Source organism: Epinephelus fuscoguttatus, linkage group LG5 (genome assembly GCF_011397635.1).
Source record: "Epinephelus fuscoguttatus linkage group LG5, E.fuscoguttatus.final_Chr_v1".
NCBI classification, from domain to species: Eukaryota; Metazoa; Chordata; class Actinopteri; order Perciformes; family Serranidae; genus Epinephelus; species Epinephelus fuscoguttatus.
Window position 1 is genome coordinate 26,068,080 of NC_064756.1, and position 25,037 is coordinate 26,093,116.

The 25,037-nt window shown below is 38.7% G+C and overlaps 2 protein-coding genes and 1 pseudogene across 2 annotated transcripts; 1 reads left to right on the plus strand and 2 right to left on the minus strand.

Moving 5' to 3' along the window:
* The first annotated feature begins 2,528 nt into the window (after nucleotides 1–2,528).
* On the plus strand, nucleotides 2,529–6,339 carry LOC125888574 (extracellular calcium-sensing receptor). Its single transcript, XM_049575985.1, has 6 exons — nucleotides 2,529–2,647; nucleotides 2,767–3,052; nucleotides 3,152–3,976; nucleotides 4,104–4,325; nucleotides 4,431–4,554; nucleotides 5,426–6,339. Exons 1-6 carry the CDS (start codon nucleotides 2,529–2,531, stop codon nucleotides 6,337–6,339), a joined length of 2,490 nt encoding a protein of 829 aa, XP_049431942.1.
* Nucleotides 6,340–9,927: 3,588 nt separating this feature from the next.
* On the minus strand, nucleotides 9,928–14,443 carry LOC125888829 (extracellular calcium-sensing receptor-like). The gene is made up of 9 exons (XM_049576450.1): nucleotides 14,301–14,443; nucleotides 13,941–14,134; nucleotides 13,786–13,892; nucleotides 12,850–13,137; nucleotides 11,868–12,419; nucleotides 11,546–11,764; nucleotides 11,007–11,130; nucleotides 10,436–10,908; nucleotides 9,928–10,347 (listed from the first exon to the last, which is right to left on the minus strand). Exons 2-9 carry the CDS (start codon nucleotides 14,107–14,109, stop codon nucleotides 9,928–9,930), a joined length of 2,352 nt encoding a protein of 783 aa, XP_049432407.1. The 5' UTR covers nucleotides 14,110–14,134; nucleotides 14,301–14,443.
* Nucleotides 14,444–19,690: 5,247 nt separating this feature from the next.
* On the minus strand, nucleotides 19,691–24,334 carry LOC125888575 (extracellular calcium-sensing receptor-like; annotated as a pseudogene).
* Between the last annotated feature and the right edge of the window lie 703 nt (nucleotides 24,335–25,037).

Genomic DNA, 25,037 nt, shown 5'->3' on the forward strand with positions numbered 1-25,037 from the left:
TATGCTACTCAAACTGACCACAAGGTGGCCCTCTATCACCACAATGTATCCTCAGCAATAATACAACTGGTGTTATAGCCATTTTAAATGAAACCATGTTGCTATATTAGTGATGGCAATTTTATAAGGGAAGCAGACTGGTATTCTGCACCAGGGTTTGACATGAAATAAAAATCCTTATTTTTCTTTCAGTGAAAACCTGCACAGACATCATTAAAAGGTACAAGGCAGTGCTGAAGAAGTACAACGAGGGAGGGTCCATGAAAGCTGCCTTTGAGGAAGTTGGTGTTGACCGCAACACAATCGCCAGAACAGCAATCATCGCAGAGCTTAGCCTTGCAGCCCCTGAAGTTTTCATAGCTGTAGGCCAGTGGAACGAGAAATCCGAAAAGCTCGCCACATTTGTCGACAGGTGTCGTGCTGTCATTACAACCGAGATTAAAGGGGACATAAGCAAAACAATGGAGAAGGGTACTTTACTGCCCATTGCACATTAAATGGCCTTATTAGCCTTTTCTGGCTTTGGAGCTAGTTTGTTCTTACAAGTTTAGAATGTATCATCTTAGAAACAAAGTGCATTCAGTTAATTAGATCCTTGGGTTCAAGTTTATAGTGAAAGAATGAACGTGCATTCTTCAACCTGTCCATTTTAAAGCAATACTCTGATGATTTGGGAGTTATGCCCTTTCTCTATCATTTTCCTAGTGAGACATGATCAATATCTTGTCTGTACGTCCAGTGGCTGTCTTCTAGCTGTTAGCATCGTGTCTTAGCTTAGCCCAAGTCATTGCAGTGGATAGGAGTCAGTAGCATACTCAGTAGCTGAAGCTGGTGTTTTAGTACGTGCATTTAAAATAAAGATTTTTTTAAACCTTTTTAGTTGTTTTAGAATAAGTTTGATACGTGTACCTATAGTGTGTTTACATCATGCGCTGTGACACACTATAGTTACGTGTATCAAACTTCCTCTAAAATGACTAAAAAGAACTCTTGTTTTTAGAATTAATGTTTTAATCTTTAATTTGAGTGCACATGCTAAAATGCCAGCTTCAGGGTTTGTGAAAGGTTTATTTTATTCACTTTTACAAAGTATGCTACTGACTCCTACCCACTGCAATGATTTGGGCTAAGCCAAGCTGTGATGCTAACAGCTGGAAGTCAGCCACTGGACGTACAGACACAAAAAAGATATTGATCATGTTGCCTCACTAGGAAAACGATAGCGAAAGAGCATAACTCCCAAATCATCGTATTCTTTAAGGATTTCACTTTTATTTAGCAAAACAAGATTCCCTTAGTTTTGCATTTAAAATGCACCTTTTATGTAGTTATTTTGAAAAGATTTATGATATCTAAAGATGTTTTATTGCCTGTAGCCCAACATTTAAAATGCACATTTTTTGTAGTAAAACAAATTCCTTTCGAGCTGTCTGTAAGCTGTCGTTGAAGATGTTAACATGATGATGGTAATAAAGTTTTATTTCCAGTAAATGTATATGGTGTCACTTTACTTAAAGCTCTTAAAGTCATCCATTTCAGAAATTAAGCATGTCAGAGCAGTTCTTTGAGTCTTTATAACTGGCTAAAGTTATGATAGTTATAATGTGCTATGTAACCCAATACTTCAGATTCTTCTTTCAAACACTGTCGTCACTTTGGCATGGAAGTATAAAGCATTATGAATGCTGAATTTATAATGCATTATGTAACCACTTATAACACTTTATAAACCTTGTTATAAGTTGTCATACATGATTATTAACATTTATAACAATGTATATAAAGCCTTATAAATGCGTTATAATGTCTTATGAATGTGCTCATAATGCATTATAGACCTGACCTTCATAGAAAGTGCTACCAATGTTTGCAATTGTCATGAAGCACTATTTTAATTGGCTGCGGTGTATGAATGTACTTTGTGATTCATTCATTGTAAATCTCTAACCTCGTAACTCTTTCAGTCTAAATTAATAAAATTAAAATATCTGTACCTTTGTTCCACAACATTATTCATTAGTCGCAGGTTTTACCTACTTGTGATGCTGCACTTCATAAAGCTTACTTGGACCTGCATTAAGTTAACAGCCTTCAAAATGTAAAATTTCAGCTACACTAATTCTTATATATAATTAAGATATAAAGGTATTTTCAAAGCTAAATGGAGCCCTGTAGATTATTGGCATTTGACTGGTGTGAAAATGTACATGTACATTTAGTGGGGGTCTGATTGTCATGTGTGCTTATGTATATGATAGTGTACAAAGTGTGTGTCCTGAATGTAGCAATCACCTTCCCCTGTTCTACTAATCTTACTCATCTAAGATTGCTGTACCCTAGGGGAAATAAACCAGCCTTTTATAAAGAGAGCGGGTCTGCCTGTCTCTGACAGTTATAAGAGCTGTGTCCTCTATTCTATCAAAAGATACCAAGCAAACATGCATGAGCTGCAAATAGTTAGTATCTTTCCTCTGTTTGTTCTCTGCCTATACACAGTTTCTGGCTGTGAATTGTTCAGTAGGTTCGACATGCCAAGTTTGTTCAAGTGGGGAGACATAACGATAGGGGGGATTTTCCCAGTTTTTAACAAAGAGATTAGCAGTACCTCTACGTTTGAGAGCAAGCCACCTGGAGTGAAGTGTGCAGGGTAAGTCTGAGTCTTCTAATACATGCCACTCTTATCTTACTAACTTGCAATTGTATATATATTTACAGCAGCAGCTATTTAATTGAACAACTTATTTCAATAACAAAAACTTATTTTAGATTTGACCTGAGAGCTTTTCGATGGACCCAAGTAATGATATTCGCAATTGAAGAAATCAACAAAGATCCCACTCTCCTGCCAAACATATCTCTTGGCTACAGGATCCTTAACTCATGTGCATCTCCTACAAACACTTTACGTGCTGCACTAACACTGGCTAGTGGACCAGAGGAGCTAGAACTGACCTCCCCTTGTCCTCCAGCTGTATCTGCACTTATAGCAGAGTCCGGATCATCTCAGTCCTTAGCTGTGGCTGGAACTCTTGGACCATTTCAAGTGCCAATAGTAAGAGATTGAATGATATGTTTTATTGCATTAGTGCTCTGTGATATTTGATGCATTTGTAATGCTTGGTTTGTGAGAGATTGGGTGTTCTCTTCATAGGTAAGTTACTTCTCAACATGTGCCTGCCTCAGTGACAGAGCTAAATATCCTACATTTTTTCGGACAATCCCCAGCGACTACTTCCAGGCCAAAGCTTTGGCAGCACTGGTCAAACGCTTTGGCTGGCAGTGGATTGGGGCCATACAGTCAGACAATGACTATGGGCGAAATGGGATTCTGGCTTTTACTGAAGAGGTTAAAAAGCTTGGGGTTTGTATTGCATTTGTTGGGACAATTCTACGTACATACACTATGGATAAAATTCTGGATGTTGTTGAAATGATCAAGCAGTCAACTGTCAAAGTCATTCTTGCTTTTATTCCAGAGGGTGACTTTTACCCTTTGATGAAAGAGATTGTGAAACAGAACATTACAGGAATTCAGTGGATTGCCAGCGAGGCCTGGATAACAGCATCTCGACCCTCCACACCAGAAATCTACCAAGCTTTTGGTGGAGCTCTAGGATTTGTGGTGCAGAAGATGGCTATACCAAATCTAAAACAATCTCTTACAGGCATAAGCCCTTATGCTGATCCAAGTGCAGCCTTTGTGAGGGATTTTTGGGAGATAATGGCTGGCTGTAGACCTGTTTTACCCGGGGAACACACAGATACAGAGGCAACCAATGAAATATGCACAGGCCATGAGACATTAATGAATTCCCAGGATGTGTTCTTCAATGTCACACAGCTTAGAGTGTCCTATAATGTGTATAAAGCAGTTTATGCCATTGCACATGCCCTACATCAGCTGGTATTCTGCCAACCAGTTGCAGAAAAAACAGTTAGGCCATGTTTGAATATATCAGAAATTCGGCCCAAAGAGGTAAGGAATAGTGAAAGTAAAATCTACAATACCTTCAGCAAATAAGCAATAAATGCATCTGTATCAAAATTATCTTATCAGTATGAACACACAGAAATATCTACTCAATAACATATTCCTTTCACAGGTTACAGATCACCTACAAAGGGTACATTTTAGGAATCAGTTCGGAGATGATGTGTTTTTTGATGCCAGTGGTGACCCTCCCGCTTCTTATGACATTATTAACTGGCAGCTGATAGATGGGCAGGTGCAACATGTCACACTGGGTCATTTTGCTTCAGCTGCTAATGGTAATTATAAGCTCACCATCCAGGAGGAAGAAATTGTGTGGAGGACAGGGAAAATGGTAAAACACTTTTTTTTTTTTTTTTCATGCAATGAGCTTAAAGATTTTGTTGGAATATGAGCCCAGTTGTGCAATACATTGTTTGAACTTTTTTTTTCCCTTCAGGTTCCAGTGTCAGTGTGCTCTAATCTTTGTGCAGTGGGAACCAGGAGAGCTCAAATGAAGGGAAAACCCACCTGCTGTTTTGACTGTATCCCATGTGCTGATGGAACTATAGCCAACTCAACAGGTATCATAAGCATGCATGCTATATTGAACGAACATACTTATAGGTCCTGTACATGACTTTCAGATAATGCTTGTTATTAATGACACCATTGATTGTTCTGTGACATGCAGGCAGCAGTCAGTTTTGACAGAGACTGACCAGCATCATGTTGATTGTATGCTAGAAAATAAATTACAGTCATGTTAAGAATAGTGTTATTATTTGGACCATTGGCTTCAATGAAATCACTGTACCTCACTCCTTGCCACTATGATACTACTTCACCAGCAGAAGAGTGGACAGCAGCTCCAGACATGGACCAATTCAGTTTCAGCCAGTGCATCCATTCAGTGCCAGGGGTCACAGGCACTTGCTACCTTTGAGTTGCTACCAGGGCTTAAGTCTCTCCCACTGGCGAAGTAGTGTCCCAGTGATGGGGAGGTGAGGACAGGGGACCGCAGGGTATATAACAAAAACACAGAATGTGTGAACTGTGTTTTAACTGTGTTGTATTGGGTGTAGGTCCTTTTTTGATATCAGCAGACTGTATTTCTTTGCTAAGTTAGCTAGTGTTGCTCGTTGTTAGCACTGTAGTGTAGCTGAAGAGAGGCAAGGCACTCTGAAACACGTACAAACATCACATCATTTGGATTTTACCAGAATATTTGTCCAGAGTCCTTTACATATTAAGTCCACGTGCTGTTAGAGGAAATCCAGAAAGTTGAGAGGTCGCAAATTTTTAAATTATATTACAATTATAATTATTCACCCATTAGCAATAAAAAAAAATAGTACACGCAAAAAGTTACAAACAGTACCTTCTAAGTATATTTTGATATTCTGCAAAAGTAACGTCGACACAGAACCTTTTCTTCCTGTTACTATTCAACAGGTGCAGCAGACTGCACACCCTGTTCACAGGAATACTGGTCCAATGAGAGAAAAGACAAGTGCATTCCTAAAACAATTGAGTTCCTGATGTATCACGAGCCGATGGGAATAGCTGTCACAGTTGTATCCCTGCTAGGGGCCTCCCTGTCGCTGGCGACGATGATGATCTTTATCTGCTACAAAGAAACTCCTGTGATAAAGGCTAGTAACTCTGAGCTTAGCTGCTTCTTGTTATTTTCTCTTTTTTTGTGTTTTCTCTGTCCCCTTACTTTTATCGGCCGACCCACAGTCTGGACATGCATGCTGCGCCACACAGCTTTTGGTGTGACATTTGCACTTTGTATTTCCTGTGTGTTGGGCAAAACTATTGTTGTTGTTACAGCTTTCAAAGCCACATTTCCTGGCAACAAATTTGCAGTAAAGTTTGGTCCTGCAAAGCAAAGGATCATAGTTTTCTCCTGCACATTGATTCAGGTAGTGATATGTGTGTTGTGGCTTAAGTTAAGCCCACCTTTCCCTGACATGGTTTTCAGATACAGCAATAAGAAGATTGTTTTGGAATGTAACACAGGCTCTGAGGCTGCTTTCTATGCAGTGCTGGGGTACATAGGGATCCTTGCAATAATATGTCTGGTCCTGGCATTTCTAGCAAGAAAGCTGCCCGATAACTTCAATGAAGCCAAATTTATCACATTCAGCATGCTGATATTTTGTGCTGTCTGGATAACCTTTATCCCAGCATACGTCAGCTCTCCTGGGAAGTTCACCGTAGCTGTGGAAATATTTGCAATTTTGTCTTCAGCATTTGGCTTATTAATTTGCATTTTTGCACCTAAATGTTACATATTATTGATCAAGCCAGAGAAAAATACCAAGAAACATGTCATGGGAAAAAAACTGAACCAAAAAATTTGACGTCTCTATTAAAAAAACTTACTTATACCTTTTAAACAATGCACCGTATCAGTAGAAGTATATGAGTAAAGCAAGATTCTTTAGCGTTTATATGTTACAGTGATTCTATTATAAAGTCTGAACTTTAATTAATAACTATTAACAATACAGTGTGACATTAAAGATGCACAAGATGGTCTGTGCTGTAGTCAAAAACCAGGGATGGAAATGGTTATTTGGTTTTTAATAATTATGACTGAATGCATAATTTACCAGTAACTGATGACAACTTCGTGTTGCATATTGAATCATTGTAATTTCATTCATCTTCTTACCGCTTCATCCTCTTGAGGCAGGGTACACCCTGGACAGGTCGCCAGACTATTGCAGGGCTGACACATAGAGACAGACAGCCATTCACGCTCACATTCACACCTACGGGCAATTTAGAGTTACCAATTAACCTAGTCCCCAATCTGCATGTCTTTGGACTGTGGGAGGAAGCCGGAGTGCCCGGAGAGAACCCACGCTGACACGGGGAGAACATGCAAACTCCGCACAGAAGGGCTCCCACACCCGGGATCGAACCGGCAACCCTCTTGCTGTGAGGCGAGAGTGCTAACCACCACACCACCGTGCCGCCCCATTGTAACTGTAATTTTACATGGCAAATTATAAAATGACGTAATATCATGTACTGTGTATTGTGTCATAACAGAGGATATTCACTGTGTGTACGTACCATGTAAAACGAGGGGTGATCATGGGATAACCTTCATGAATTAAATTCACATATGCAATTGACATACATACAAATGATTAATAATTCCTCATTTAGTACTGTACAGTAATACAAGCACTTCATTGTTTTGACTAAAGTATATTTGCCAATAAACAAAAAATCAAATGCCTGTTTCTGATGTTTGTGTTTTAATTCAAAAACCTAAGTGGCTTAAAAAGTGGCTTTAAAATTTAAACATTATCCCATTTAAAAACCCCATGACTGTTTTTTTTAATATTGTCTAACTGTTTTTAAGCCTTCTCTTTTGTCTCTAACAATTTCATGATCAAAACCAAAAATCTACTGTATTACTACTTTGTTTAGACACTTTCTGATGTAAATTAGCCATCATATTAAAAAAAAAAACAAATTAACAAAAACCTGTAACTAATGCCCTTAAAACTTAAAATGATGAATACAAATCAATAATACCTATTTTAACCATGGATGAGATGTGATCTCCTTTATCTACAATATGTAATAAAGGTTTGGATATACTTACCCCTGGAATACAAGGCATTATACAATAATTTAAATTAAAAATTAAATCTGAAGTTACTACGCATTTCCTCAACCACAGCACTGTGCACACGGGTTAGCTGTTATTTCCTGTGTGGAGTGCATGCCATTGGAAATGGCATATGATTATCTAGCACTTCTTGTGTCCAGTATGTGGTGCTAGAGAGCACATACTAATAATACTTCATGTTTGTATATCATGTGAAGACCACATCATGTATTTTTTTTTTTTTTTTTTTTTTTGTAGTGCAAAGCAATTGATCTTTGTCACATAAGGCTGACTTCCTGTTTTCAGTAGGCAGCACTGTGGCTATGAGTCAGTATGGGCATGTAAATAACTTCAGGTTTGGACTCTTATCCAGCATGTGAAATCTGAGGCTAATTGGACTTCATAAAGTTGAGCTACTACAGCTTCCTGTGTCATGGTAAAACATGACACAAAATTGCCTCCCTTGCCATTCCCCAGAAACACAAAAGCTCTACAATTTGGCATTGTGAGAGAAATTTGAGATAGATCTGTTAAATCCTCTAGGAGTTTTGTACAGTTCAAGCCCTTTAGGGTGCCTAAAATAACATGTTAACACATAATCTACAGTATTTCACCATCAGTCAAGCTGCTGACGTTTTTCATAATGTAGCATCACATTATTTAGAAGGTTATACAACAACCCTGTCTCATTCCAAAGTTGTTGAATGCCGGCGCTTGGGTAGTGACTTCCGCATCAGATACCAATGTAAAAAGCTGTCCTCTCACGTTGGCATGTTACGTGGCTGGTTGCTGTCATTGTGTAATGGCGCCTGACGGCATCTTTGGGGAATGGCAGCCAGAAAACAACATAAGTTATTCCTGTGAAAATGGAAGTGCATTTTGAAAAACATGCATGTAACAAGCAGAAGTTGACACTGCGTTCCATAGCTACTTTGCACATCATATGTCAACGTGGAGCAAGCAGTGATATGTGACGAGGACGGAGTGAAAATGTTTTGTACACAGCCTGGATTTGAAATGAATCCAATAAACTCTCCAGGAGGAGTTCAAGAAAGTGCATAAAATATATGAAAAATGCACAAAATTAAAAATGGCTGACTTCTGGGTGCGTAGAGCTAACAAAACCAGACACATGACATGACATATTTCAACAACATGAAATGTTTAAAATAGAGCTGTTAGTGTTAATCCTGAACGCCTGATGACAACACATTGATGTTTTTTTAATTGCATTAGTCTCGTGCTGCATTTTTCCCTGCTGCCTGTATTTCAAAGGCTATAGATGAGTGACTGTTAAAGCTAGAGTGATGACACTGGTAACATATAAAACTAGAAGACCTAAGGAATCAATTACCAACCATTTGATACCAGATTTTTAGGAAGGGGGCTAAATAACATTCCACATTTAGGCAAAATTTTTGTGAGGGAAAAACAGCATGGCCATTTTCACAGAGGTCCCTTTACATTTCACCTCGGAATATCTGACTGAAAATTAGCTCTATGGGTACCTACGAGTCTACCCTTTAATATATGTTAGTCCCTTACAATTTGGGGCACAAACTATGCACTTTTTGCATGCAATGTTTATTACAGATTTATGACTAGAAAAATTTGACATAGTGCAGAGCTGCATCTCAAATTAATTAAAAGGTTTCAGCTTTCAGGTGATATATAACACATCATATACTGTTGACCTAAGGGGTAATAGCGTGCTTGTGTCTTCAACCACACTGTTGTAGCAGTGCAGCATTAATTTGAAAGAATTAAATCTAAAATTCAAAATCATATTTCTTCTAATTCATTTGATTCCCAATCGAAACACTTGGATAAGAGTTGATTTATCTTGTTAATGTGGCCTCCAAAACTGATTTGAAATGCAGAATTATGGAATTTTAAACCTGCAATTTAAAAGCTGATTACTCACCATTAATTATTAAAATTCAGTGATAAATCGCAATTAAAAAAAAATAAATATCATTTGACACCCCTATTCAAAAATGGTGAGGAATGTGCATAGCAAATCTCATACATACCTGAGCAACTTTGCTCTCAAAGACTAAAAGTAATCGCAAGATTTTTTTTTTTTTATAAGTGCAGGAACTTTCATGCTCTGGCTCTAATCAAACTACTAAAAAAAATTGTTAACGAGCAAAACTATTTCAAAAAGGTTGCTTTATTGTTGTAACTCCAGCATGATTCGTTTACAGTTAAAATGACAACACAGACATATATATATATATATATATATAGATAGATACACTTGACAAAGCTTTCTTATGAATGTCAATTCTAAAGCAATACATGTAATGTACTGTCATTTTCATCTTTGCATCATGTTTTTTTTGCTGTTTTTTTCTGGTTTCAGAATTATGATGTAGCACTTTGGAGCAAAAATGCAAAAAAGGAGACCATAAGCTGAGGCTAAAATAGCAAAAATATGAACTGCCACTGTGTATTTCCCAGCTGTGCTCACATAAACTGGAATAAAGGTAATCCACACTACAAAGAATATCAGCATGCTGAAGGTAATGAATTTTGCCTCATTAAAATTGTCAGGCAGCTTCCTCGCCAAAAATGCCATTAGGAAGCACATGCAGGCCAAAATGCCAATGTATCCAAGAACACACCAGAAGCCAACCTCTGAACCAGTAACACACTCAGTGATGATGGAAGCACTGTAATCTGTGTTGTTGTTGGCATGAGGTGGACTGGTGAGCATCCAGATCAGACAGATTATTACCTGAGTGGAGGGAAAAACAGGATATTTCTTTTTAATTGACATGGTTGAAAACATATTTATAGAGATGACTTAAGGAAAGTATTTCTACCTGAACAGCTGTTCCTAAAAGCACACTGGCTCTCTGCTGTTTGGGTCCAAACCAGTTCATGACATTACTCCCTGGCAGTGTGGACCTAAAAGCCATTAGGACCACTGCTGTCTTGGCCAGCAGGCATGAAATGCAGAGGGCAAAACTGATCCCAAATGCAGGGTACCTGATACTGCAAAGCCAGTCTGAAGGCTCTCCAATGAACAGCAGACCAACAAGGAAACAGACAGCAAGAAACACCAAGAGTAGGAAGCTCAATTCCATGTTGTTGGCCCGAACCAGTGGAGTGTCTTTGTATGTGAAGAATATGGCAAGGACGGAGAGAGAAATACATGCTCCAACAACAGATACAACACACAGCACAATACCCATCAACTCAAAGTAGGACAGGAACTCAATAGTCTTTGGGATGCAGTGATCTCTGACTTTATTGGGCCATGTGTCCTCTGAGCAGCGGGAGCACTCTAAAGAATCTGGAGACAGGGAGAGAGAACACCTTTTTAATTTAGAAAAGCCACATTTAGATACAGAACACTTAATAAAGGTCGATAAAAATCAGTAGACAACACACCAGTCTCATTACTAACTTCGCCCTCAGCACAGGGGACACAGTCAAAACAGCAGATGGGCTCCCCCTTTCTCCTGGCGATGCGGTAACCTGGAGGACAACTGTCGCTGCATACAGACCGGGAAGCCTGAGAGGCAAAATTCAGCCACTCAGAAAGACAAGACAATGTATATTCACAAGTGTCTCTGCTTTGCTATACCATACTAGTAACTGCAGACTCTATTTCAGATACAGACTTTCAGGTTCAATTACCTCAGCTACACGATTACACAATTCATGCTATTACCTATTACGATGATTACACTACATTGTGAATTGTTATCACAATATTGGGTTATTGATGAGGTTTATGCTTGTACCACTCATATGCAATTCATAACAGTTTGAATAAGTTATATTTTAAGTTCACATTTACTTTTGCTTGTTTAACAAAAAAGTATATTGCACACTGTTAAGATAATTCTAGCTGATGTGTTGATCAACAGTACATACAGCAGCCTAAGAGGTGAACATGGTCTTAAGCCTGTTTGCAGAAAACACACCTGCTTCCCAACAGGCCACTGGATCACTGAGTCATTTATGAGCAGGCTGCGTCCAGGTGAGGAGGCGTCATAGAAACCTACTTTTACCAAATGTAGTGATCCATCGGGCCTCCTTTGCCAGTTTAAGAGATCATAATAAGCAATGGGGTCACCGTTTTGATCAAAGTTTACTTTCTCCCCCAGTACAGAAAAATTAACATGCTTCATGTAGTGCATTAGCTGAGGATGGAAGGCAAACAGGTTATGTAAACACTAACAACACTGCCCTTCCTTTTTTGTTCATTTATTTAATTGAAATTAATATTCAAACAACTAGTCTCACCTGCCAAGGTTTAACAGTTTTCGGATCTGCACAGGCACCATTAAGGAAAGGCCCCTGTCCAATTAGGCAGTTACTCATATCCTGCAAGGCATGGGCCACCACATACACAGCCTTGTAGACATTATAGGACACTCTTAGCTGTGTCACATCAGAATAAGGAGAGTAAACATCATTTAAATTCTCTGTCCCGTTACATGGCAATCTGTCGAGGTAGTTGTCACCTCCATGTGAGTGGTCATTCATTGACCCGTTCAATCGGCAGTTAAACAGCTCTTCCCAGAATTCTGTCAAGATAGCTGATTCATGAATATTGGATGGTCTAAGTCCAGCGAGGTGTTGTTTGAGCCCTGGAATCACATCAGCTCTGCGGATGGCAAATCCTAGTGTTCCTGTCAGCAGATCTCCAAAATTTTCCCAGAGAGATTTGGCACTGGCCCATGCCTCACTGGCAATCCACTGCAGGCCAGTTATATTCCAGCGTCGGATCTCTCTCAGAATGACCTCCATCTCTGACTCACTACTGAAGTTAATGATGACCTTCGAAGAAGACATCTGTGAAATATAGGTATAGTTCATCTTTAATAAAATAATTAAAGTTAAACAGTTTTAAGAACTTTAATCCAGTGATGTGTGTCTGACCTGTCTGTGTCTGAAGAACTTTATGTGAATATGACTGACATTTATGTACCTTCAATATGGATCACAGCACTAAATATTACTGCAGTAATGAACAGATGTAGATTTATATAGATAATATGGATAAAATATACATATGAACAAGCCAAACTTGCACATACATAAAATGAAATAAAATAAATTAAATTAAATGAAATTCAAAAAACTAAAGACACATATTATATAACAATACAAATGGCTGAAGAAACCCCAGGTTCAGTTGTGTCTCCCAGCTACACCCTATGCCCTTGATGACAAAGGTCTAATTTATTGCATATTTATAAAATTTGTATTGATCCATCAGTACCTGCATAACATCCAAAAGCTCATTTAGAGCCTGCTGATGTAATGCGACAGGGTAGAAGTGAGTGTAGGCAGTACACACACCATACTGCACTGACTCTTGCAGGAAAAGCTGGATGGCAAAGCGAGCATAATCAGACTCCATGCCAATGACTCCCACCCAGGTCCAGCCAAAATAGCTCACCAGCTGGGCCAGGGCTTTGATCTGAAAGGCATCACTGGGCATGGTGCGCATGAATGTGGGGAACTCCCTTTGGTTACTCAGACAGCTGCAAGATGCAAAATAGCTCACCTGGTATTATAGAAAACAATGATTAACCTTCTGCACACTTTGGCTAAATGAAAGGGGTGTTGGGAAAGCACCAGATTTCATTGAACTATACCAGTGTCATTATAAGCATTCAGTGATGCAGTTTTCCCTGCACTTGAAATGAAAAAGTCTAGTTTGGAGTCTAGTGACTTAACTGCTCAGCTGCAAGAACTGAAAATGAGTTTGAAAATTGGGCATGTTTTTTACATTACTAAAAATACAACTTTGTAATTTTTTTCACACTCTAAGCATGATACTGGTAAATTTACAGATTAAGCACTGTATCTGAGTGTCTGATAAACAGTAAAACATATATATATATATACATATATATATGTGTGTGTATTGAAAACAATGTCAACCAAAGTTGGTGATTTTGAATTAACTAAAAAAATTATTTGTTTCTCTATGTTTGGAGAAAGCTAAATGAACCAGAAAGACATGATTAGGCAGCAGTTCTTTTCCCTGAAAAGTCAATGAGAAATGTGGTTTTATAAGTACAGATATGATTAGCAACTGTGTGGAACTTAATTAATATAAGGAACCCTTAAAAGACTGATTTAACATTGCAAAAACACGTATTATTAACATTATCACAGCAAAAGTGCACAGACTGTCAGGCAGTCTCACCAGAGGGATATGGAAAGAACCCAGGCCTCTTAGCAGAGCTACTGACACCCCAGAGGCAGCACCCCCTATGATTACTGGGGACACAGTACTTTGAACAGCAGCACAGCCTAAATTAGAAGTACTGTTTCTTTTTAGACCTTTGTCTCTGTTCACACTTTCATCTCCAGTGTCTATCTCTGGCTGTCCATTCAACAACAGAAAAGATGCTCTCAGAGCCACAGGTTTGTCACCACAGCTGTCACGGATGTGGAAACCAAGCTTGAGCTGTGGCAGGAGGTCCCTGCGCTGGTTGATCTCTTTGATTGCAAAAGTCATGGTTTGCATCCAGCGTAAAGCACGAGAACTGAAACTGTACAGTGAAAAGCACTTCATTACACAGCATTATGTAAGTATATTAAAATACACAGATATTTACATTCATAATAAACATAAAAGGAAAAAAAAATACAATCTGCTGTGTACTGCATAAGCCAGTTACTATTACTAATTACTAATACATACAAATATTCACTCACTCCTTATACGTATTAGGCGCTGGTTTTGCTGTGTATGTTTGAAGAGAAGACACAGGGCTGTAGTGTATAGGGAATAAGCCTCCTATAACTACATCTCCATCTTCATACAGACTGTTTTTCTCCTCTTCCCCCAAGAAAACACAGTTATCCAGAGCAGCAGCTGAGCCAGGTTTGCCCCAGAAGAGACCGAGGAATATGAGAAGCTCTGGCACCACCATGGCTGGTCCAGGACTGAAGGAACACTCCAGCTCACAAAGCTTAAATATTTCAATGGCAGGATAATCAAGGGCAGCTGCCCTTTTTCGTCACATACAAAGAATTATGATATTTCAGGACACAAGTTATTTATATACTGTAGTTGGCAGGTATTAATCTGAGGGGACTGCCCACATACAGTAGTTGTGACATCATTAAAGTTAACACCTTATGTTCCTGGGGAGGGGTTAATACAGTAGTCTAGATGAAAAAAAAACAAAAACAAAAAAAAACATAACAACAAAAACACAGTCTTTCAACAAAACAAATATGCCTAAATTAGGGGTGATTGGGGTGAACTGTTTTCGAACACGTTGCGCATTATAAATAAGCTAACGTCTAGTGTGCTGTATATTTTTGGATTTGGGGATCCATTTACTCACAATCTGATATACTCATGCTTACCCTAGAATAGGTAGAAAGCAGAATTGTCCATAATAACTGCAATGATGTGTGTATGTGTGTGTGACTGCTTGTACATGTGAGGACGAAAACACATATTTTACCAACAAAGTGGGGACATTTTTGGAAAGTGAGGACACATTTAACACTGAGGACATTCTGGTTAATCCTCACTACTTTCAGTAAGTAAGTTTCACGTTAAAATTAGGTTTAGGTTAGGGTTAGGCATTTAGTTGTGTTGGTCAAGATTAGGGTTTGTGACTAGGGAATGCAATATGTCAAGAATGTAAGTACAAGAGTGTGTGTGTGTGTGTGTGTGTGTGTGTGTGTGTGTTTGCAGACACCCTTTGCAATTATTTTGAGTTTGAGTATAAGTAGATGGAGAGTGTAATGCATTTGTAAATACAGCTCTCAATGTCCCTATTGGTTTGACCTGTAGATCAGGGTTATTCAATTCCAAATTCAACTGGGGCGGATTTTAAAACCAGAAAATTTCGATGAGTCATGAGCAACTTACTGACTTTTTTTTAGCATGTGTGTATATATGTATCTATCTTTCTCTTTCTCTTTCTCTCTCTCTCTCTCTTTCTCTCTATTATATATAACAGTAACTAATAATACACTCTTTCTCTCTACCAGCACTCCCTCCCTCCCCTCTCCTCCACACACACACATGCACACACCTCACCTCCTGATGTTTTTGCTTCAGATACACAGGATATCGTTTTATACAGTCCATGGCAGTAACAGTCATGTTTACAATAACGAACTCACAATATAAACTCAATAATATCTCACTGGAAACAAATCTAACATGTCAATAAAATAAATATCCCTGCTGTTATCACAATACTGAGTGAAAAAAGTATGGTTATCTAAGCATTAAGAACACAAACATCAGTATCAATCATTCATCCTGCTCTCTGTCCCCCCTCAACTGAGGAGACTCACTGTCTGCAGGTCAACTGCCTCAGGTACATTTTCAGATAAAGTGTTAGACTACATACAGATAGCTTTCATTTTAGTTTGCCCCGCTAGCGCGATGTGCTTGTGTAGACCACGATTGTAAACCATAATAGCGATGAATGAGAGACTGCAGACAGTGCAGACTGAAATATTGCTTTCTACATGCTGAATACATGTATCGATTAAGTATTGGCTTTTAACTGGCAGAGTTTTAATGCACTTAATCTGCACCGTGGCCTCTCTGCTGTTGTCTGACCTCACTTTGTTGTGTTGTGTCTGAGTGTGTGTGCTGTGAGGAGGAGGTCAGCCCTGACATGCAGAGAGCAGGAGAAAGACTCATGATGATACATGAAACCAAAACTTTAAAAAGTAACGATAAGAGCTGATATGGTGGAGCTTATTATTATATTGGGGTCTTGATTAAATTAGCCCCGGGCCGTTTAATACAGGGTCTCGGTACTAATCCCTGCCCGGGCCACTCAGAGGTAGATTCTGGGCTGCATGTGGCCAGAGGGCTGCTAATTAAATAGGCCAGCTGTAGATCAGAATCAGAATCAGAATCAGAGATACAGAGATACCAGGGGGATATTGTTGCCGTTACAGGTGCTCCTTACAAGAGTAGAAAGATAAATTGTATAGTGCAAAATATATATATTAACCTATCAAATATACACATACACAGTGGTAAAAATAGATAATAAACAGAATATATGCAGTCAAGGTAAATGTTAAATTAATGCACAGAGTAATAACACTGTTAGTCACTGCACATATTATTGTAATAAGTCAGCAGTGTACTGTGGAATAAATAATAATTTACTGGTTAAGTTACTGACAGTGGGTGAAACGGTCTAAGGGCCCCTCAGAGGGAGCAGTTGTACGGTTTGATAGCCACAGGCAGGAATGATTTCCTGTGGCATTCAGTTGTACATTTTGGTGGTATGAGTCTCCCACTGAAAGTACTCTTATGATGCATAAGGGTCAAAAATTACACAGTGAGGATTTTTTTTTTTTTTTTTTTTTTTGCAGTATCTTTGCAATGAAAAGTTGTTTTTCATTTCATATTCCGAGTATGCCTCAAAACCATGTTTTTGATATCATGCCATTTAACTTTTTATTTTAAGAAACTGGCCTTGCTGTATGAGTACCCTAAGCTTCCATAAATGAGCCAATAAATGAGCCAGTGTGTTTATATATGCCATTTTTTTGTCATTTTGGTTAAGAATAATTACTTTTTAACATTGTGAATGTGTGTGTGTGTGTGTGTGTGTGTGTGTGTGTGTGCATGTGCATGTGTGTGAAACTACTTGTTTCTGGCTATGATCATTGCACACACCTGTTGCTGACTTTGTGATCTTTGTTACTTGGGCAGATCTGGCACCTCTTTCCCTTTGGCTGATCTCACTATTGTGGGGACTTAATGATAGAACAACCAGGGGATCATCCCTATGTTTCCAGGGCTCTATGTTTCCTGGGTTCTATGTTCCTCGCTTACCACTCAAAAAGGTTCTGTGTTTCCCGGGTTCTATGTTCCTGGCTCCACCAAAAAGGGTTGGTTGAGCGGGGAACACAGAATCCGGGAAACATAGAATCTTTTTTGTGTAAGCGGGCAACATAGAATCTTTTTTGCAGGGTTAAGTGGGGAACATAGAACCCGGGAAACACAGAACCTGGGAAACATAGATATGCTCCCACAACCGGACATCCCTCCTCTAATGAAGGCCTCAAAGTCCAGGGGGGTTCACAGTGCAGAATTTGGATTCAGTGGCAACCTTACCTTGATCAGCTATGTGACAAAGAAAGGAATGGCTGTTTTTATCCAAAGCAGGATACACCACGACAAAGTGGTGGATGAAAATAGCAGGAAAAAAAGAAGTGATCATACTCTTCAACAAGACCAAAGCAGGTGTAGACACCATGGAGCAGATGGTTGGCACCTACACCTTTAAGTGCCAAACACAGTTTAGTACAACATGCTTGATATCACCACCCTGAATTCCTACACCTTTTTCACGGCTCTGCTACCTGAATTCAAGAGGGGCTTTACCAGTGCATGACGGCTCTTCTTCAATGAGCTTTCAAAGGAGCTTGTCACACCACACATGAGGACACACACACACACACACACACACACACACACACACAAATAAATATTGACATTTTCTATTGCTGTTGTGTGTAATTTTGTTGTTTTTCAATATATTTTTTTTAAATAAAGATTAAAAAAAAAATTCAAACAAGAAATCATTCTTGTGTGAACTTCAGTATAATACAAAAAATGATACCAATATCCCTAACCAAAATGACAAAAATGGCATATAAACACATTGAATTTAAATGGGTCATTTCTGATCCACTGAGGGAAGAGTGTAGGGTTTAATCACTCCCTCTAATCACTCATGCAGCTAAGGGTTAAACAGGTTTCTCTTTAGTGTGTGTGTGTGTGTGTGTGTGTGTGTGTGCGTGTGCCAGTGTGAGAGTCAGTCATTATCTCAAAAAAGTGAGATCTGAGGTTTAATAGAATCAAACAGAAATATTTCAGAAGTCAGATATTTAATTAACTGTTAAAAAAATATACATTAGAGATGCACAAGATGCTCTGTGCTGTAGGGAAAAATCAGGGATGGAAGTTGTTGTTTGGTATTTTTCAGTTTATCACTAAATGCATAATTTACCTGTAACTGATGAAAAACAATTTCATATTGCATATAGAATCATTGTAATTTTACTTGGCAAATTATTAAATGATGTAATATTATGCATTGTGTATTATTTCATAACACAGGGTTTTCATTGTGTGTACATACCATGTAAAACAAAGGTGTAAAATCTGTGTGATCAGAATCTAAATTGATCATGGGGTACACACTTTAATGAATTGATAAATGATTCCTCATTTAGTACTATACAGTAATACAAGCATGTCAATGTTTTGACTTTAGTATATTTGCCAATACACAAAAATCAAACGCATGGTTCTGATTTTTGTGTTTCAGTGGCTTTACAATTAAAACATGTGAATCTATCAGCATACCTTAATTCAGAGTAACTTCAGATCTGTGCATCCTCAGTTCTGTGCTTATAAAATTAAAATGTACACCAAAATCTAAGATGTCTGACTTCCTGTAAGGCAAAAAAAAGAAAAAAAAGAAAGAAATAAAACAATATGTTTTTGTTTTAATAAGTGCAGGGACTATTGTCCCCTGGCACTGCACCTTCATGCTAAGGCCCTAATCAAACTACATGTCTATTGTTTAAGCTACTTGAGTGTAAAAAGTGTAGTGAATAAATAAATACATACAAATAAATTCAAAATTGTTAACGAGCATTGGGGAAAAACAAGGTTTGCTTTATTGTATTTCCAGCATGATTCTTTTACAGTTAAAATGACAACACAGACATAATTTACATAGCTTTCTTTTGCATGTAAAATCTTAAGCAACAGATGTAATGTACTGTCATTTTCATCTTTGCATCATGTTTTTCTTGCTGTTTTTTTCTGGTTTCAAAATTATGATGTAGCACTTTGGAGCAAAAATGCAAAATGAAGTTCTATCTGTATGTAAGCCCCGGTGTAATCAACACTTGATGGGTTGCCTGGGTGAGAGTGTCTAATTGTTGAAAGACCAGCAGACAATGACTCTAGCAAACAACACTGTCTGTGTCCAGGTATATCACAAGATGTACTCTGTGTGTCTATGTGTTAACTAGCAATGAGGCAACAGTATTTCCTTTTTTTTTTTTAGACATGTAATCAACTGTCATTTTCATCTTTGCATCATGTTTTTCTTGTTGTTTTTTTCTGGTTTCAGAATAATGATGTAGCACTTTGGAGCAAAAATGCAAAATAATAGACCATAAGCTGAGGCTAAAATAGCAAAAATATGAACAGCCACTGTGTATTTCCCAGCTGTGCTCACATAAACTGGAATAAAGGTAATCCACACTGCAAAGAATATCAGCATGCTGAAGGTAATGAATTTTGCCTCATTAAAATTGTCAGGTAGCTTCCTCGCCAAAAATGCCATTAGGAAGCACATGCAGGCCAAAATGCCAATGTATCCAAGAACACACCAGAAGCCAACCTCTGAACCAGTAACACACTCAATGATGATGGAAGCACTGTAATCTGTGTTGCTGTTGGCATGAGGTGGACTGGTGAGCATCCAGATCAGACAGATTATTACCTGAGTGGAGGGAAAAACAGGATCTTCATTTTTGATCAACACAGTTAAAAACATATTTATAGAATTTCCTTAAAGAAAATATTTCTACCTGAACAGCTGTTCCTAAAAGCACACTGGCTCTCTGCTGTTTGGGTCCAAACCAGTTCATGACATTACTCCCTGGCAGTGTGGACCTAAAAGCCATTAGGACCACTGCTGTCTTGGCCAGCAGGCATGAAATGCAGAGGGCAAAACTGATCCCAAATGCAGGGTACCTGATACTGCAAAGCCAGTCTGAAGGCTCTCCAATGAACAGCAGACCAACAAGGAAACAGACAGCAAGAAACACCAAGAGTAGGAAGCTCAATTCCATGTTGTTGGAACCAGTGGAGTGTCTTTGTATGTGAAGAATATGGCAAGGACGGAGAGAGAAATACATGCTCCAACAACAGATACAACACACAGCACAATACCCATCGACTCAAAGTAGGACAAGAACTCAATAGTCTTTGGGATGCAGTGATCTCTGACTTTATTGGGCCATGTGTCCTCTGAGCAGCGTGAGCACTCTAAAGAATCTGGAGACAGGGAGAGAGAACACCTTTTTAATTTAGAAAAGCCATATTTAGATACAGCACAATTGAGAAAGGGTGATAAAAGTCAGCACAACACACCAGTCTCATTACTAACTTCGCCCTCAGCACAGGGGACACAGTCAAAACAGCAGATGGGCTCCCCCTTTCTCCTGGCGATGCGGTAACCTGGAGGACAACTGTCGCTGCATACAGACCGGGACGCCTGAGAGGCAAAATTCAGCCACTCAGAAAGACAAGACAATGTATATTCACAAGTGTCTCTGCTTTGTCATACAATACTAGTACCTGCAGACTCTATTTCAGATACAGACTTTAAGGTGTAATTATCTCAGGTACATTATTACACAATTCACTCTATAAGCTATTACGATAATTACACTAAACTGCAAATTGTTATCACAATATTGGGTTATTGATGAGGTTTATGCTTGTATATGCAACTGAGTTCGAAAAGGTTATATTTGATTTTGATATTTTCTTCTGCTAACAAAGAAGTATATTGCACACTGTTAAGATAATTCTAGCTGATGTGTTGATCAACAGTACATACAGCAGCCTAAGAGGTGAACATGGTCTTAAGCCAGTTTGCAGAGAACACACCTGCTTCCCAACAGGCCACTGAATCACTGATTCATTTATGAGCAGGCTGCGTCCAGGTGAGGAGGCGTCATAGAAACCTACTTTTACCAAATGTAATGATCCATCGGGCCTCCTTTGCCAGTTTAAGAGATCATAATAAGCAATGGGGTCACCGTTTTGATCAAAGTTTACTTTCTCACTCAGTACAGAAAAATTAACATGCTTCATGTAGTGCATTAGCTGAGAATGGAAGGCAAACAGGTTATGTAAACACTAACAACACTGTTGTTGACTTATTTCTTATTACTTGATAATAATATTTAAGCTATAACTAGTCTCACCTGCCAAGGTTTAACAGTTTTCGGATCTGCACAGGCACCATTAAGGAAAGGCCCTGTCCAATTAGGCAGTTACTCATATCCTGCAAGGCATGGGCCACCACATACACAGCCTTGTAGACATTATAGGACACTCTTAGCTGTGTCACATCAGAATAAGGAGAGTAAACATCATTTAAATTCTCTGTCCCGTTACATGGCAATCTGTCGAGGTAGTTGTCACCTCCATGTGAGTGGTCATTCATTGACCCGTTCAATCGGCAGTTAAACAGCTCTTCCCAAAATTCTGTCAAGATAGCTGATTCATGAATATTGGATGGTCTAAGTCCAGCGAGGTGTTGTTTGAGCCCTGGAATCACATCAGCTCTGCGGATGGCAAATCCTAGTGTTCCTGTCAGCAGATCTCCAAAATTTTCCCAGAGAGAACTAGAAGTGGCCCAAGTTTCACTGGCGATCCATTGCAGGCCAGTAATATTACGACATCGGATCTCTCTCAGAATGACCTCCACCTCTAACACATTACTGAAGTTAATGATGACCTTTGAAGAAGACATCTGTGAAATATAGGTACGAAATAATGAAAGTTTAACAGTTTTAAGAACTTTAATCAAGCTTTTTGACCCCCAACTTTATGTGAATATGACTGACATTTAAACACCTATAATATGGATCATAGCACTAAATATTACTGCAGTAATGAACAGATATAGATTTATTTAAAGATAAATAGAATGTGTTTATGAACAAGGCAAAATTGTGCATACATATAAATATAAAACTAACCAAAACAAAATAAAATGAGACTAAAATGGAAAATACATGAAGAAAGAAACAGAAACATGTTACATGACAATGCAACTGGTTGAAGAAATTCAGATTTAATTGTGTCTCCCGACTAAACCCTATGTCCTAGATGGTACAATATTATAACACATTACCACAAATTACAGTATTGAATGGCTTCACATGGATATAATTGTATAAGCTTTACAAAGCTCGTATTTATTGTGTTTAAAAAATTTGTACTGACCCATCAGTACCTGAATAACATCCAGAAGCTTATCTAGAGCCTGCTGACTCAATACTACAGGGTAGAAGTGAGTGAAGGCAGCACACACACCATACTGCACTGACTCTTGCAGGAAAAGCTGGATGGCAAAGCGAGCATAATCAGACTCTATGCCAATGACTCCCACCCAGGTCCAGCCAAAATAGCTCACCAGCTGGGCCAGGGCTTTGATCTGAAAGGCATCACTGGGCATGGTGCGCATGAATGTGGGGAACTCCCTTTGGTTACTCAGACAGCTGCAAGATGCAAAATAGCTCACCTGGTATTATAGAAAACAATGATTAACCTTCTGCACACTTTGGCTAAATGAAAGGCTGTTGGAGAAGCATCACATTTCACATAAAAAAAAATACTGCTCTCTTTAGTAGTACTCAGTGGTGCCGTTTTCCCTGCACTTCAAATGAAAAAGACTAATTCGGTGTGTAGTGACTTAATTGCTCACCTGTAAAAGATTAAAATAAGTTCATACTGATTAAAAAATTGGTTATGTTTTATACATTACTGAAAATACAAATGTGTCATTTTTTACACTCACAGGATGATACTGGTGAATTCAAAGATTAAGCACTGAATACTTGAATTTCTGATCAACAGCAAATATATTTCATTCCTTTATAGTGAGAATTCTTTTCTGCTGAATTTGGTGATTTGACTTAATTGACGGATTGTGTGTATTTCTACAGCTGGAGAACATTTCTTCTTTTTAAGCGAAATAAATAATTTAAAAAAAAAAGAAAACAATGGAGTATCAACAAAAAAGCATTTTCAGAAAAACAGAATGGGGCAGCTGCACTTTACCCTGAAAAGTTGACCAGAAGTGTGGGTTTAACAGTACAGATATGAATAGCAACTGTGTGGCACTTAATTAATATGAAGAAACTGTGAAAGACTGATTTAACATGGCAAAAACATATTATTAACATGATCACAACAAAAGAGCACAGACTGTCAGGCAGTCTCACCAGGGGGATATGGAAAGAACCCAGGCTTCTTAGCAAGGCCATCGACACCCCAGAAGTAGCATCTCCTATGATTACTGGGGACACAGTATTTTGTGTAGCAGCACAGCCTAAATTAGAACTACTGTTTCTTCTGAGACCTTTGTCTCTGTTCACTCTAGTGCCTGTCTCTGGCTGTCCGGTCACCAACAGCAAAGATGCTCTCAGTGAGACAGGTATGTCACTACTGCTGTCACAGATATGGAAACCCAGCTTGAGCTGTGGCAAGAGGTCACTGCGCTGGTTGATCTCTTTGATTGCAAATGTCATGGTCTGCATCCAGCGCAGAGCACGAGAACTGAAACTGTACAGAAGTGAAAGCAGTTCATTACACAGCATTACTAAATGTATATTAAAATATCCATACACACATACAACAACCATAAAAAAATACAGTGTACTGTGTATACACAAGTTTCTATCAAATACATTTAAGTATTCACTCACTACTTATACGAGTTAGGTGTTGGTTTTGTTGTGTATGTTTGAAGAGAAGACACAGGGCTGTAGTGTAGAGGGAATAAGCCTCCTATAACTACATCTCCATCTTCATACAGACTGTTTTTCTCCTCTTCCCCCAAGAAAACACAGTTATCCAGAGCAGCAGCTGAGCCAGGTTTGCCCCAGAAGAGACCAAGGAATATGAGAAGCTCTGGCACCACCATGGCTGGTCCAGGACTGAAGGAACACTCCAGCTCACAAAGCTTAAATATTTCAAAGGCAGGATTATCAGAGGCAGCTGCCTTTGGTACCATTCAATTGTTTTAAGTATTTCAGGATGCAAGTAATTTATACATAGTTAGCACACATAAATCTGAGGGGACTGCCCACATACGGTAGTTGTGACATCATTAAAGTTAACACTTTATGTTCCTGGGGTGGGGTCAATACAGTAGTCTAAGTTATTTTTAAAAAAGAGCAGTGACTTTCATCTCAACAAATATGTCGAAATAAGCCACTGAGAGGTGAATGACGTGTTCTGGGTTAAAAATAAACCAATGTCTAGTGTGCTGTATATGTTTGGATTCAGTGATCCTTTGATTAATAACTTGACAAACACATGTTTACCCTAGCGTAGGTAGAGAGGGGAATTGTCTATATTAAACCACAATGATTTGTGTGTGTGTGTGTGTGTGTGTGTGTGTGTGTGTGTGTGTGTGTGTGTGTGTGTGTACTTGTACATGCTACACAGTGAGCAGCAAAAAACCTATTTTAGCAACAGAGTGAGGACATTTTTTCAAAGTGAGGACATTTTGGCTGGTCCGCACTTTTTCAAAGGTCTGTTTGAGGGTTAATTGTGATGGTTAAGCTTAGGGTATGGGGCTAGGGAATGCATTCTATCAATGAGGGCCTCAAAAAAATAGAAGT

Coding starts and splice junctions, on each gene's coding strand:
- LOC125888574 (XM_049575985.1), top strand. CDS start 2,529: ATGCCAAGTTTGTTCAAGTGGGGAGACATAACGATAGGGGGGATTTTC. Junction 3,053..3,151: donor GACCATTTCAAGTGCCAATA/GTAAGAGATTGA, acceptor TTCTCTTCATAG/GTAAGTTACTTCTCAACATG. Junction 4,326..4,430: donor TGTGGAGGACAGGGAAAATG/GTAAAACACTTT, acceptor TTTTCCCTTCAG/GTTCCAGTGTCAGTGTGCTC.
- LOC125888829 (XM_049576450.1), bottom strand. CDS start 14,109: ATGCAAACCATGACTTTTGCAATCAAAGAGATCAACCAGCGCAGGGAC. Junction 12,420..12,849: donor AGCTTTTGGATGTTATGCAG/GTACTGATGGAT, acceptor TATATTTCACAG/ATGTCTTCTTCGAAGGTCAT. Junction 11,765..11,867: donor AAACTGTTAAACCTTGGCAG/GTGAGACTAGTT, acceptor TTCCATCCTCAG/CTAATGCACTACATGAAGCA.